The sequence below is a fragment of the Calypte anna genome, chromosome 2 (assembly GCF_003957555.1).
Source record: "Calypte anna isolate BGI_N300 chromosome 2, bCalAnn1_v1.p, whole genome shotgun sequence".
Lineage (NCBI taxonomy): Eukaryota > Metazoa > Chordata > Aves > Apodiformes > Trochilidae > Calypte > Calypte anna.
The window spans coordinates 64,137,969-64,151,017 of NC_044245.1; the positions used below are offsets into that span (position 1 = coordinate 64,137,969).

Consider the following 13,049-nt stretch of genomic DNA (forward strand, 5'->3'; position numbering starts at 1 on the left):
CCAACATAAATCTCAGCAAAGTCTTCCACTGATTTCAGGAAAACAAAGTTAAACCTCGCTACAGGCCTGAAGGGTTCCAGCATATCTTCTCAACTCCCCCTGTAATTCTGAGATGATTTCTTACTCTTACACAGTTTCTCATCCTATTGCTTTTTCCATCACTGACGACTTTGTACCTTAGAAAAACAAGGAGCAAATAGTGAAACATCCCAGGGTGACTTCTGACAGCAACAGTCTCTAAGACTCAACACCCACAGAAATACACAGAAATCTTTCCTCAAGGCTGGGCTACATCTCCTCTAGAGTGACTGCTGGCCCTGCAGATCCCTATTTCCAGCCAAATGCTTGGAAAATTTAGCTGGTGCTATACTGCAGGATTAGGACAAATTATGATTGCTTTTAGCCTCCCCAGAAAAACACTTCTATGTCATGGACAGCTGAGGGGCTCTGGAGAAAGGGAGACCCACAGCTAATGCCCCGTTTTTGGTAGCTCCAAAGAGAAGTCTGGCATCAAACACACAGCATACACAGCAAAGAGGGAAGAGTGTGAAACTGTGCAGTACACCAAGGTGCTCTGCAGAAAGGTTTATGGTTTTGCTGTATGGGACAATAAAATTAGTATTTGATCCATTAAATAGACAGGGCTTCTTCTTACCATACTAGAAAGGGCAGAGAGCCACTATTCACCCATTCAGGGTGGTGGTTCAGTTGCTAAGAAAAACCAAATCCAGTGCAAACCAGCACAGCTTGGGCCCTGTACACAACAAAACTGTCCAGCAAGTGAAATCCTGATCACACGTGTGCAGCACTGCCACAGCTAAGGAAATAACAAGTGACTACTTGGCTCTGTCACATCTGACTCCAGAATGACGCAGTGTTTTACGTGGGTCACAAACATTGCCCCAAGGGTATTTCACTGCGCAAGATTTAATGTCATCTTTGGAGACACACTGCTCCAAGAAGTTGTTGTGTTTTATGGAGGGGGATATTTTGCTTTAAACTTTGCTATTTTTGTCATCGTTTCACACCACTGATTAACCTAGGTGGGAGAAAGGGAAATGGTACACTGCTCCTCTCATAGTTAGACGATCAGCGATGGTGAAAAATATCTTTGTGACGTATCTGTGGACACCTGTTCAGCATGAGCACTCTTTTATAACAGAAAACACTGTCTGACTTTTAGGCAAAATATGCAATTATGATCTTAAAGTAACCTGTTTTCAGTTACAAACAAGCGTTTAACAAATATTTATGTCAGAAATATTTTTCTTCTTCCCTTCGCATTTAAAAAATAGCCAAAAACATTCCTGCCCCTTCAAATACAGATTTCAATCCAGGAACTAATTTCCATGAAAAGTGATAAATCCTTATGAATAGGTTTCCTAATGGAATTACTTAAGGTCTTTTTAGCAGTTTGATCCAGCATAACTAAAATAAATAAGCACATACATTATACATGTCAGGCATATTACATTCTCTAAAACACGAACAAGTATGATTTTCAAAGCAAATCCTCTGTAAATGATCAGTATCCATCAAGAGTATCTTAAGTACCTTTGTTAAGCTGTTCTTCCACTTGCTGGAATAGACCAATACATCAGATCTGGGATGAGTAGTTCTTGCTTGAGTGTACAGAGGTTTTTCAACTTTCTGTTTGGAATTGAGGAGGGAGAGAGCTACCTTTGTCGACAAACCAAGTGGATTGGGATTGTTGGGACTAATGGTCCAGGTAGAATAGGCTGAGATTTTCTGATCATTTTGCAGCAGATGCAATGGTTTTCTGTTCAGGAGGTAACACCAGGTAAAACTCGTTGAGGTCTTGAGGCTTGGAAATGACAGTCTCTGCATTTCTCCTGCGTTCATCACAGCCACAGTAGCTGCAGGCTTTGCTTGGCCCTGGCTATTGATTTGCTTGCTCTCACTACTGCTAGCTGGGGACCTTCCCTCTTGACTGATACTTACAGTCTTGAGAAGAGAACTCTGATTATTCACTGGAGACAATTCAGATGGTTTTCTAACTACAACCACTGGCGATGCTGCAGACTTACAGTCCTCAGATGCTGGTGATTCCTTTAGGGTTTCTGAAACCCCAGTGTCAGCTGAATGACGGTCAGGCAGCAGCAGGTCTGAAGTACCAGCTTTGCTGCTTTTTTCATGCTGTGCAACCCCATCAGGATCTGCGAGGTGATTTTCAAGAGGTTCTGTGGTGCAAACCTGTCTTACCAAAACTGGTTTCTTCTGCTTACTGGTAGGGTCGTTAGATCTCACATTCAGTGAATGCAGCTGCCTAGTATCTGTCATGCAGGCAGCTCCACTCTCATCTTTAACACGTTTTTGCTGTTTCTCCATGGCAATATCTAAACTGTTGGCTGGGGAAAGCATTCGTTTACTTGAAGCTGTAGCTTCCTGCTGAGGGAAGAGTTCGCTAACTGGCACTTTCTGAATAGTATTCAAAGAGCCTGACAAAGGTGAATTTCTGTTTCCACTTTCTGGTAGCGAATTTTCAAATTCAAGTGAATTTGACAAAGTCCTCTGATGATCTCTGTGAGATTTTGGCAGCTGGGTTTTGCCGTCAAGCGTTGGCACCGTTGCAACATTTGTTTTGCAAACTGATTGATTTACCTGATCCTGGGTCACCAAAATGTGAGGAAGGGGTGTAACAGTTGCAAAGCCATAGGAGGGCACACTGCTGTGAATACGGACAGGAACCACAAAAGGAGGAATCCGATGTATTTGACTGCTGCAGTTATTAGGGACAATTTGTTTTAGAGGAGGCACAGAGTATGGATTAGGCATGTCAGCCAGTTTAGTCTGCAATTCAAAGGACGATGCATTGTGGTTCACCCCAGCTTGACTTGAAACTGTCTGAGCTGGTAAAGTGTTTTTTAGCAATTTAGAAGAGTACGGCTGACCTATATTTAAAGTTTTAACTTGAAGTTGATACTTTGGAGCAAAACAATCCTTCTTTTCATCGGGATGACAAGAAAGCACATATGTGCTCGCTTGTTCCCCTTGGGCTGATGCTTTAGTAGATGTCTGGGAAGGCTGATGTGTCGAGGATGGCTGTCCTGAAGTATTCAACATGTGATCTAAAGGATGCTGAACTGAAGACAGGCTAACAGGGTTACAGTTTTGAATTGCTGAGTGAGGCCTGGAGTGAGTCTGTGAATTCTGAGTACTCGAAGGAAACTCTACTGAAGATTTGCCAGAGGTCTGCAGCCTCTGCAATGACACTGTGGGCACATCTGTAGTGTGAGCTGTCTGAAATGAGGTGGTTGATTGAACTTGAGGCTGATGACTGTCTGGAGCAATATTTAAAGAGATCTGTCTCACAAATGGCCCCCTCCTCCTTTCTAGCAGAGGCACGTGTCCAGTGACTCCATTTGCAGATGACACTTTCGGAGCAGCTATCTCTACGAGCGAGGCAGGCTTTGATGGAGACATGCTTCCACAGTCAAATGACTTACTCCTGTAGTCCACAACCTCCATTGATGGCTGTGTGCAGCTGATTTGCTCCGAGGCAGCACGTCTCATTTCCCTATAATGAGGACCAGGCACAGCCAGTGCCTGCGAGCCAGCAGGAATCACGAGGAACTCTGACAACTTACTAACAGGGTCTGCTTTGGAAGGGTTCTCAGCCTTCAAAGGTTCATCTTTATCAAGCGAGGCTGAGAAACTGGAGGCATGAGACAAACTACTCTCCCGACTTAGGCTTCTGGAAAGCGTGGAGTCAATGCTTGACTCAGCAGATGAATGCTCCATTTCAGCCAAGCGAATTCTTTTCTTCTTTGGTGGAAGCTTTTCTGTTGGCAATTTTGACAGTGTTTCGCTGCGCTGTGGCCAATTAAACCTTTCTGTCTTTTCCTGATCGCTGCACTGGTTTTCTTGCTCCCTGTCTGGTTCTTCCGTGACCAGTATTTCAGGAACCTGGATGTTTTGCTGACGAACAAGTCTCGACGGCTGAAGAGGTGCACTTCTCTCATTAGAAACTATTTGGCTTCCTTGGACTTCCCCTCTAGGTGCTTCAGAAGATAGGGTCTGATGATGCTGGGCAGTATTCAGATGAGAGTGTCTATCCTCTTGGATTACAACTGTATTCAAAGAGTGGTGCTTTGCAACCTTGTTGGGCTCTTGAGAAGAAACTGGGGATACTCTTTCAAATGACTCTGATTTCTCAAATGAGCTATTTCTGCTCAGTGAGTTGGTGTGCTGTATTACTGAAATGCCAGTCCCTTGTCTTTTCAACTCCACCTTTTCTTGCACAGCTGAACTTGACTGCTTTTCAATAAGAGGAACCACCTTTGGATCGGTAGTCTGATCCGTGCCTCGAGGCACAAGCTGAATTTGGGAATTTTGAAGTACAAGGCTGCTTGGCTGCTGTGATCCCACCAACGTTGTCGCATTGTGTTTTGACAGACTGGAAGAATTTGCTGGCTTGCTTTGGACTTCTGCATTCTTTGATAGTGTGCTAGTATCATTTTGTTGTGGGTCATCATCATCGCCAACACTTTTCATTTTCCTTCGTTTCCTTATCTGGGGTGTCTGCTCCCACACGCCAGTTGAAGTAGTGACTCTGTAGTGTAGAATTTGAGGCTGTGTACTATTTGGAACAGTTTTATGCTCAGGCTCTCGGATTGCTGCTTTAGTTTTAGGTCCATGCAACTCTGAACAATAAAATTTCTTGTGGTTTTCAAAATTTTCCAGTTTTCTGTACCTATTTCTGCAGGTTTCACACTCAAACATTGTTCCTCGAACCTGAGGGGACTTCTTTGTTTTTTCTAAATTTGTTCCCTGTGCCAGGGACTTAGTCCTCTGTAACAAAGACTCACTTGATAAATTACACCCCAGGTAGCTTTCTTCTACAGATCGCACTGGCCCATGAACTTGGCTTTCACCAGTAGAAGAATCTTCTATTGCTGCCTGTCTAACAAGAGGCCGAGGATGTCCGCCTTGGTTCAGTGGAGTAGCAGGTCCTGATACAAAAACATCATCATATAAAGAGCCAATTTTATCATCAAATGACTGACTTCCTCGAAGGGGATGAGAGGGAGGTATTACATTTGGAGGTACTGCTGAGTAGCTGGTAGTAGGCATGGAATTACTTCGTGTTATAGGTAAACAGTCAAGGGATGGTACAGAAAGAAGAAAAACTTGCTTTGATTTCTCAGTTGGTGTGAAAGGAGACTTTGGTATATCAGAGCTTGAGCTAGTTCTTCTTCCCATGGGCTTTAAATCAAACTGGAAAGAATCCTTAAATATGTAGGATTTTGGTGAATCTATGCTTCCTCTTCTTGAAAGAGATGTTCTTCTTGGTTTCACGCTATCCAACTGTTTGTCATCCACGACAGCCTCATTATCAGAAATTAACTTGGAAATACGCTCCTCAAGGGTTTTTGTTGCCAAGGGAGGTCTCATTTGCCCAGAGAGAATCAGATTTTTGTCAGCACAAACAGTCTGTACAACAGATGCTACCACACCACTTGCTCGAGGCACACAGGGCAGGTTTTTGTTGGGATCTTTCTCAGAGACGAGCAGTCCTCTTACAAAAGGAGCTGGTGGGCTCATCGTTTGATCGGCACTTTCAGAACGAGAGAAGTAACCAGAATCAGTACTACCCAAACTTCTAGGGCTCAGAAGAGATTTTCCTTGCTGATCTTGGGAACCATCGGTTGCTTGTTGTCTCTGGAGCTGAGCATGCGCTGCTCCTACTGCAGATCCCAGTTGTTCCTCCAATAGGCCCATTTCTGCTTTCTGATGTTGCTTTATGTCATTCTCCTTGAATGAAGGTGTATGTGTCACATTTGACTGAAGAGTTGTCACTTTAGCATCTCCTTTTCTCTGTGCTGCAGCAAGCTCAGGTGCTGCTTCTGTTACTTTTGGGCTATCGGCCCTTAATGGAGAAACATTTACAGGATGAACAACGACTTTTGGTAAAGCTGCCCTTACTTGAGGTTCTGAATCATGTAAGGAAGAGTCACCTGGTATACAGTCTGTGTTGCTTAATGGAATAGGGCTTCCTTTCCGTAAGGTTTCTGCATTTGAAATTACTTTCACTATTTGTGCAGGTTCCAGTTCTTGATCATCTTGTCTTTCATCAGCAGTGCCTTCATCTTCACTTTCGCCGCTTTCTTCCGCATCTGAATGAATGCTAAGTGCTTTGTCTGAGTCGTGGGACAAGAAGAGGCCACCCGAATCTGGTTGTAGGACAAGTCCAAGTTTGATAGCATGTGCATGAGATTTTTTGTGCTTGTACAGGTTGCTCTTGGTTTTAAATGAAAATCCACATGTCACGCAAGGGTACGGTCGCTCTCCAGTATGGGATCGGATGTGCTTTTGGAGAACACTGGGCTTGGCACAGGCCCGGTTGCAATACTCACAGACATATTTCCCTAACTTTTTAGGCTTCTGGTCTTTCAAGAGGTTACATATTTGTTCCACACCATGGTTTACAACTGATGCAATCTGGGCTGAATTATACAAGGGACCTATAGACAAGTGTGTCGAACTCGATGTGCTAATTGACAAAGGTGAAGATGAAGTAGCTACTAACTGGTTTTGAGGAAAAACCTGAGTTACAGTGGAAGATGAGGTGTGAATGACAGACGAAGATACTGCTATGCTGTAAATCTGCTGGAGCTTGGGGTTTTCTTGACTCTGCTGGTGCACCAGAGATCTAGTGAAACTTGGACACACAACAACCTGGTGATTTTGTTGACTGGTTTTAGTAATAAGGTCTTGTGAGTGAGAAACTGATTGGCTTTGTGCTTGTCCAGTCTTGCCAGTTGCTGCTACATGCACATTGTTGGATGTAGAGGGGTAATACTGAGGTCCAGCTGCAAACTCACGCTGTGACAAAGCAGACTGATTTTGGACACTCACTGTACTGGATGTGAGACTAGAAGAGGTGCTTACAGTTTTATTTGGTCTTAGTTTCTCTATCTGCATCCCATAAGGGGCGCACTCTTGTGCTAAGGTGTTCAGTTCAGGCTCCATAGCTTTTAATAAGACATCGAATGCAGTACGTGTACATGGGGACGATGTACTGCGATCAATAAAATTAATACATTCATTACTGTCAGTCTTTGTTTCACGTGATGAGGAGTTTGAGAGAGACTTCTTCTCTGGTGAGTTCAGTTGGTTTGCATCAGTATCCTCCTGTTTACGCAGATCTAAGGACTGATGTGTCAGTGAAAGCTTTGTCTGCACCGATGCCTCAGATTTGGTTGTTTTAACACTTATCTCACTACTAAGAGCTCTCCCGTTTTGTTTGGTACATTGACTCCCATTTTGCACAGGCAGGTGATCCTGTGCCGTGGCGTGTTCAGAGGCATCCAGAAGAGCTTTTAGTGGTGATGGGTCTACATTTTGCTTAACCTTGGCTTCAGCGGGGCTTCTTAAAGGCGATTTTGGTATTTTTTTCAGATGGTTTTCAGTCACGATCTTTTTCCTTTTCACACCCTTAACTGTATCTTGAGTTCCTCTAGAACCAGCATCAGTGATTTCTGTCAAATCAAAAAAAGAATAAAAAAGAATATTAAAACTGAACAATGCAGCATATTTTTATTTATACCATTTTATCATGTCTAAGTTTCAACAGTAAGCCCTGGGGCAACAGCACTGTGCATTTCTCCAGCCTTCAATATTTTTTTAACAGTAAATACATCTTGGCAAAGATCTATTTTGTTTTCATCTAGAAAGAGCAATGATTTCTAGCTGATCCTGTAAGACATTACAAAAGTAATTCACTATAGAAAAAGCGTCGAAAGAAAAGTAAGAAAAGCTACTGAAAGAATATTTTCATATTTATAGCAAATTCTTTTCAGATAAAGTGAAAAGAAACCTCTCTCTTGCTCTTGTTTAAAAATTAAAATCATTATAGCAGGAAAATGAAGAACCACGACACAAATCTGTTTTTATGTCATGTTTGTCACTTTTCCTATCTATATGTTGCAGTCCACAAGGAACGAAGGCAGCTTCCTCATGGTTATATTTGTAAGTAGATTTATCATGGAAATGGCACAACCACCCACGCCATCTGTCAAATACTCCTTTTCAGAGCTCCATTTACTGAACTTCAATAGCATTTCAGATGAGCAACTACTGTGGATTAATAAAATCAGTCACACTTAAATGATACTCTATTTGTGCATCATGAAACAAAATAAACTAACTTTGAATTACTTCATTGGTAGCTGCACTTGTTGCTAATTTTAAACAGGTATTCACGTGGAGTTTCAGGGGTGTAGTGAAAGGCAAATGAATTGGAATATTATTCAGCAGAATAATTTTGTAGCAAGTCCTTAGAGCTGTAGAGAGTCCAATTTCTTTGATAACAAAAAAATACATATAGACTTTATTTCAGGATTGCTGCTTACAAGTTGTTTTTTGGGGTTTTTTGGTTTGGTGTTTTGTTCTTTGTTGGTGTTTTTTTAAAATACCCAATGCTATACACCTTTGTTTTTGTAACATTAAGTTAAATGATCAACAGTGTGATATTTAATCTCTTACTTAATTTTTAATTTATTTTTACTTCTTTCCTAACACTCACTCATCACTCATAACCACTGCTTCAGCTAACATGTCTGATAAAGCAGAGGAAGCCAAATATTAAAAGTATGCAAATCTATTTTTTCTTAAGCTTTTACAACTCATTCATTAGACTGTTAACCAAACCCATATTCATCTGATTGACAATGTTCAAAGCAAAAGAAGAATCTGATGTGACTAGAGGGCTGATACCTCTGACAAGGCTCAGCTGCAAACACATTTTGGGAAGCAGTAGTGAGTTTACCTGCACAGAGTTACTCCTGAAGAGAGGTTTATGTGCACTTCTACTTAAACAAAAGCCTTTATAGAATGTATAAAGGCAAAAATTTCTCATGGCAAACTTCACCAGGAGCTAAGTGGAGAAAGCTCAGACTTTCCATCAACCATCAACCCTACTGGCCCCCTTTGAGTGGCATGAAGAGTGTCCTCTTGCAGAAACACCAGCTGGCCTCCATACTGCTGTGGGAGGAAAGCCAACACTGTGTGCATCCAACAAAAGATGCTGCAGCTGGTGAAATTCCTGCTCCATGTGAAAGGAAATCCAGGCAATGCCTGAAGCTTGTCTAGCAGAAGAGAGCGCAAAGTGACCAGTGGGAAAAGGAAGGCAGGAAAATTTTATGTTTTCCTCATGCCAGAGCATGACCCAGCTGAGATATGTGCTAATGCCAGACACTTGGAAGTTCCAATTTCCATTTCCAACTCAGTGACAACTGAATGTACTCATACATTCATTTATAGTCATTGGATATTCAGGAGATTGCCTTGCAAACTGGAAGATATCACACATAATGTCTTGCAATTGTGGAAGTTTGACAGAACCTGACCTAATTCTCTCCCAGCCCAACCAGAGGAAATTTAACCAAGAAGACTAAGAGACTGTTTTGTCACATTCTGTGATCCCATAGAAGAGACTCTAGAATCCCTTGGCAGAACTACTGGTTCCCAATCTTGGTTACTGGGACTTTGTGCTCCTCTTGATCATCCAGAGAGAAATTTCTGCAGTAACTGTTGACTTAATCTATAAAAGAACTTTGCATTTATTGCTTTATCACCAAAACCTATTCATATTAGACTGGATTTGACATATTCAAAGCTGAGCTCTTTTCCATCACGATATTTAGTCCTTTCCATTGTTTCACAATTAAATGCACGGCTTACACTAATAAATTATCATTAACATTATTAATGGTGATTTCTTTAAAATTCAGTCTACTGCAACTATTTTTGTTCCTTCAACAGCAAAAATCAAATAAAAGAGAAACTGTCAAGGTAAATATATAAAAGGGTGCTTTTAGCCATGGTTTGTTGACCTCTGAGAAGCATGGCCACGTTAATTGAGTGTAAGTAATTTGGTTCCTTTTATGCACTCACTGCAGCTTTTATCCTGTCACAACCACGCCTCCACACTGATTATACTGCCCATGTTCATACTGGAGCACTGTGGCAAGAACTGGGCAGATGACACATAGCTAAGAAGGTGAAAATGCCAGGAGTAGTGAACATCCAAGGAGATGAACATACACAAAACAGACTGAGGTGTTTTATAGTGCAGTAATTGAACAATCAAATGATGTCCTTCTTTCTGATGCCTCGGAATACTAAGTAGCTACTGTTCCTGGCTTTTTGCCATAAAGTGCAGAAAAATGAGCATGCTCAACTTCTGTCATGCTAGTGAACTGGAAGCCAACACAGCTGAAAGATGTTATGTGGCTAAAGTAAGCCTTAAAGAAAGTAAAAAGTTATCTCTAATCTGCCAGTCAAATAATTAAATCACAGAACCACAGAATTATTAAGCCTTTGTCAAGTCGAGCCTTAGACTGGATATATACAAAATACATTAATTCATTATGAATATAAGATCTGAATCTTTGATGATCTAGTTACTGCTTTACTTTTAAAAAAATATTGTTCAACCCATACCAAACCATAAAAATTGTTTTAGCAATTGAAAAGATAAAATAAACAATGGCAAGTTATACATTGCATTGCATAGAGAAACAGAAATTTTCTTTTACTCTTCACAACCACCAATTGCACTGCTTTAATTATAATAAAACTCCAATCTAGAGATATCATGAGACTTAGTTTCCTACTTGTATTTATGATTCTACATCTTTTGTGATTCCAGAGATGGAGTTGCAGGTTTGCTTCAGTGTACGTGTCCATAAAATCTATAAAACTTAGTTTTGCAACAATGGCTCTACAAGGGTTAACAACAGTATATGTCCTGTGCTCTACTTTACTCCTTGACACTCCTCGTTTGGGCCAGAATGCTCCTTGATAATTTAGAAATGCTTATTATTAATGGAAATAGTCACCTCATGTTGGCAATACCCAAAATTCTAGCTTATCTGGGGAAAAATGGGATCCCTGATAACTTCAATTCACTTATTTTTGGCTTTTTGTTCCTTCTGTGTATGATGCACCTTTTTGTATTCCCAGTTTACACTGAAGGTATTCCATTGCACATTTGTTGATCTACAGCTGCATGCCTGCAGAAAGATCAACTGTAAGTTCAGAGGCAATAACAAAACTGGCAGGAAAATGTCAGTCCCAGAATGCTGAACACTCCTCTGCTTTTCAGAATGACAAACTTTCAGGAGAGTGACAACTTGCCAGGGTGGTGTACCCACATCAACAAGCTGACACTGAACAAAGAAAATGTAAAAACACCTTCATGTACTAAAAAAAAAAAAAAAGAAAAAAAAGGAAGAAAGGAAGAAAGGAAGGAGAAAAAGAAAGAAAGAAAGAGGGAAAGAAAGAAAGAAAGAAAGAGGGAAAGAGGGAAAGAGGGAAGAGGGAAGAGGGAAAGAGGGAAAGAGGGAAAGAGGGAAAGAGGGAAGAGGGAAAGAGGGAAAGAGGGAAAGAGGGAAAGAGGGAAAGAGGGAAAGAGGGAAAGAGGGAAAGAGGGAAAGAGGGAAAGAGGGAAAGAGGGAAAGAAAGAAAGAAAGAAAGAAAGAAAGAAAAGAAAGAAAGAAAGAAAGAAAGAAAGAAAGAAGAAAGAAAGAAGAAAGAAAGAAAGAAAGAAAGAAAGAAAGAAAGAAAGAAAGAAAGAAAGAAAGAAGGAAAGAAAGAAAGAAAGAAAGAAAGAAAGAAAGAAAGAAAGAAAGAAAGAAGAAAGAAGAAGAGAGAAAGAAAGAAAGAAAGAAAGAAAGAAGAAAGAAAGAAAAGAAAGAAAGAAGGAAAGAAGGAAAGAAAGAAAGAGGAAAGAAAAGAAAGAGGGAAAGAAAGAAAGAGGGAAAGAAAGAAAGAAAGAAAGAAAGAAAGAAAGAAAGAAAGAAAGAAAGAAAGAAAGAAAGAAAGAAGAAAGAAAGAAAGAGAGAAAGAAAGAAAGAAAGAAAGAAAGAAGAAGAAAGAAAGAAAGAAAGAAAGAAAGAAAGAAAGAAAAGAAGAAAGAAAGAAAGAAAGAAAGAAAGAAAGAAAGAAAGAAAGAAAGAAAGAAAGAAAGAAAGAAAGAAAGAAAGAAGGAAAGAAGGAAAGAAGGAAAGAAGGAAAGAAGGAAAGAAGGAAAGAAGGAAAGAAAGAAAGAAAGAAAGAAAGAAAGAAAGAAAGAAAGAAAGAAAGAAAGAAAGAAAGAAAGAAAGAAAGAAAGAAAGAAAGAAAGAAAGAAAGAAAGAAAGAAAGAAAGAAAGAAAGAAAAGAAAGAAAGAAAGAAAGAAAGAAAGAAAGAAAGAAAGAAGGAAAGAAAGAAAGAAAGAGGGAAAGAAAGAAAGAAAGAGGGAAAGAAAGAAAGAGGGAAAGAAAGAAAGAGGGAAAGAAAGAAAGAAAGAAATTAAGTTGATCCTCTTTTCTTTCTCTCCCATCCACTCTGCTCACCTCCCTCTGCAATCACAAAGCTCTTCTCATCACTGGGAAGTAATTCCCCTTTTTCTCAGGTGGTGAAGTGAGAAGTGCTGTGACCTCAATCAGATGTCTGAAAAGTATCTTTTTCGTAAGCCTTATTACATCAAATAGGATTAAGTTACCTAGCCCAAGAGAAGAGGTAACAACGCCATTGTGCTCAACGCCTCCGTTTTCACATCCCAAGGACACTGGAGCATCTCTTCTGTGCTTTGCCTGGTTGGCTTTGTGCTGCTTTGCTATCAAGACTCTCGATTTCTTTTCCTTTGGTCTGAATTCTGCATTCAAAACATGACAAGAAAAACCGATGTTTCTAAACGTGGCTTTGTTCACCTACAATTTCTCTGCTGCACTTTGCACTATGCACAGGGAACAGAGAAGAAGAACCCAAGTGTGATCGTGTAGATAGCAATGTGGCAGCATAACTCAGGCAGCAAATAAAGGCATAAGCGATCTGATTTGTTCTTCCAATGCATTCACTGCTGAACTAGACGGTGTCTTAACAAAATTATCTCAATGATTTTGTTTAAGTAGCTTCTAGAACTGCCTGTCTCAAAGCCTACATGTGATTATAACACCCACTCTCTTTCTCTCCCTTCTAATAGAGCTATGTGCTTGCACTTAAAAAAAAAAAGGAAGAGAATAAAAGGGAACCAAAGCGA

General features: G+C 40.5%; 1 protein-coding gene across 5 annotated transcripts in view; it reads right to left on the minus strand.

Annotated features, from left to right (window-relative positions):
- Window positions 1–13,049, minus strand: part of HIVEP1 (HIVEP zinc finger 1) — a 128,256-nt gene that overhangs the window by 23,845 nt on the left and 91,362 nt on the right. For 4 of the 5 annotated variants that reach the window (XM_030444786.1, XM_030444788.1, XM_030444789.1 and 1 more), the window contains 2 exons: window positions 12,513–12,665; window positions 1,555–7,502 (listed from right to left, as the gene is read on the minus strand). In XM_030444786.1, the coding sequence (XP_030300646.1) occupies window positions 1,555–7,502; window positions 12,513–12,665 (6,101 nt within the window). The remainder of the gene's footprint in view (window positions 1–1,554; window positions 7,503–12,512; window positions 12,666–13,049) is intronic. The other variant, XM_030444790.1, reaches the window with a different exon arrangement.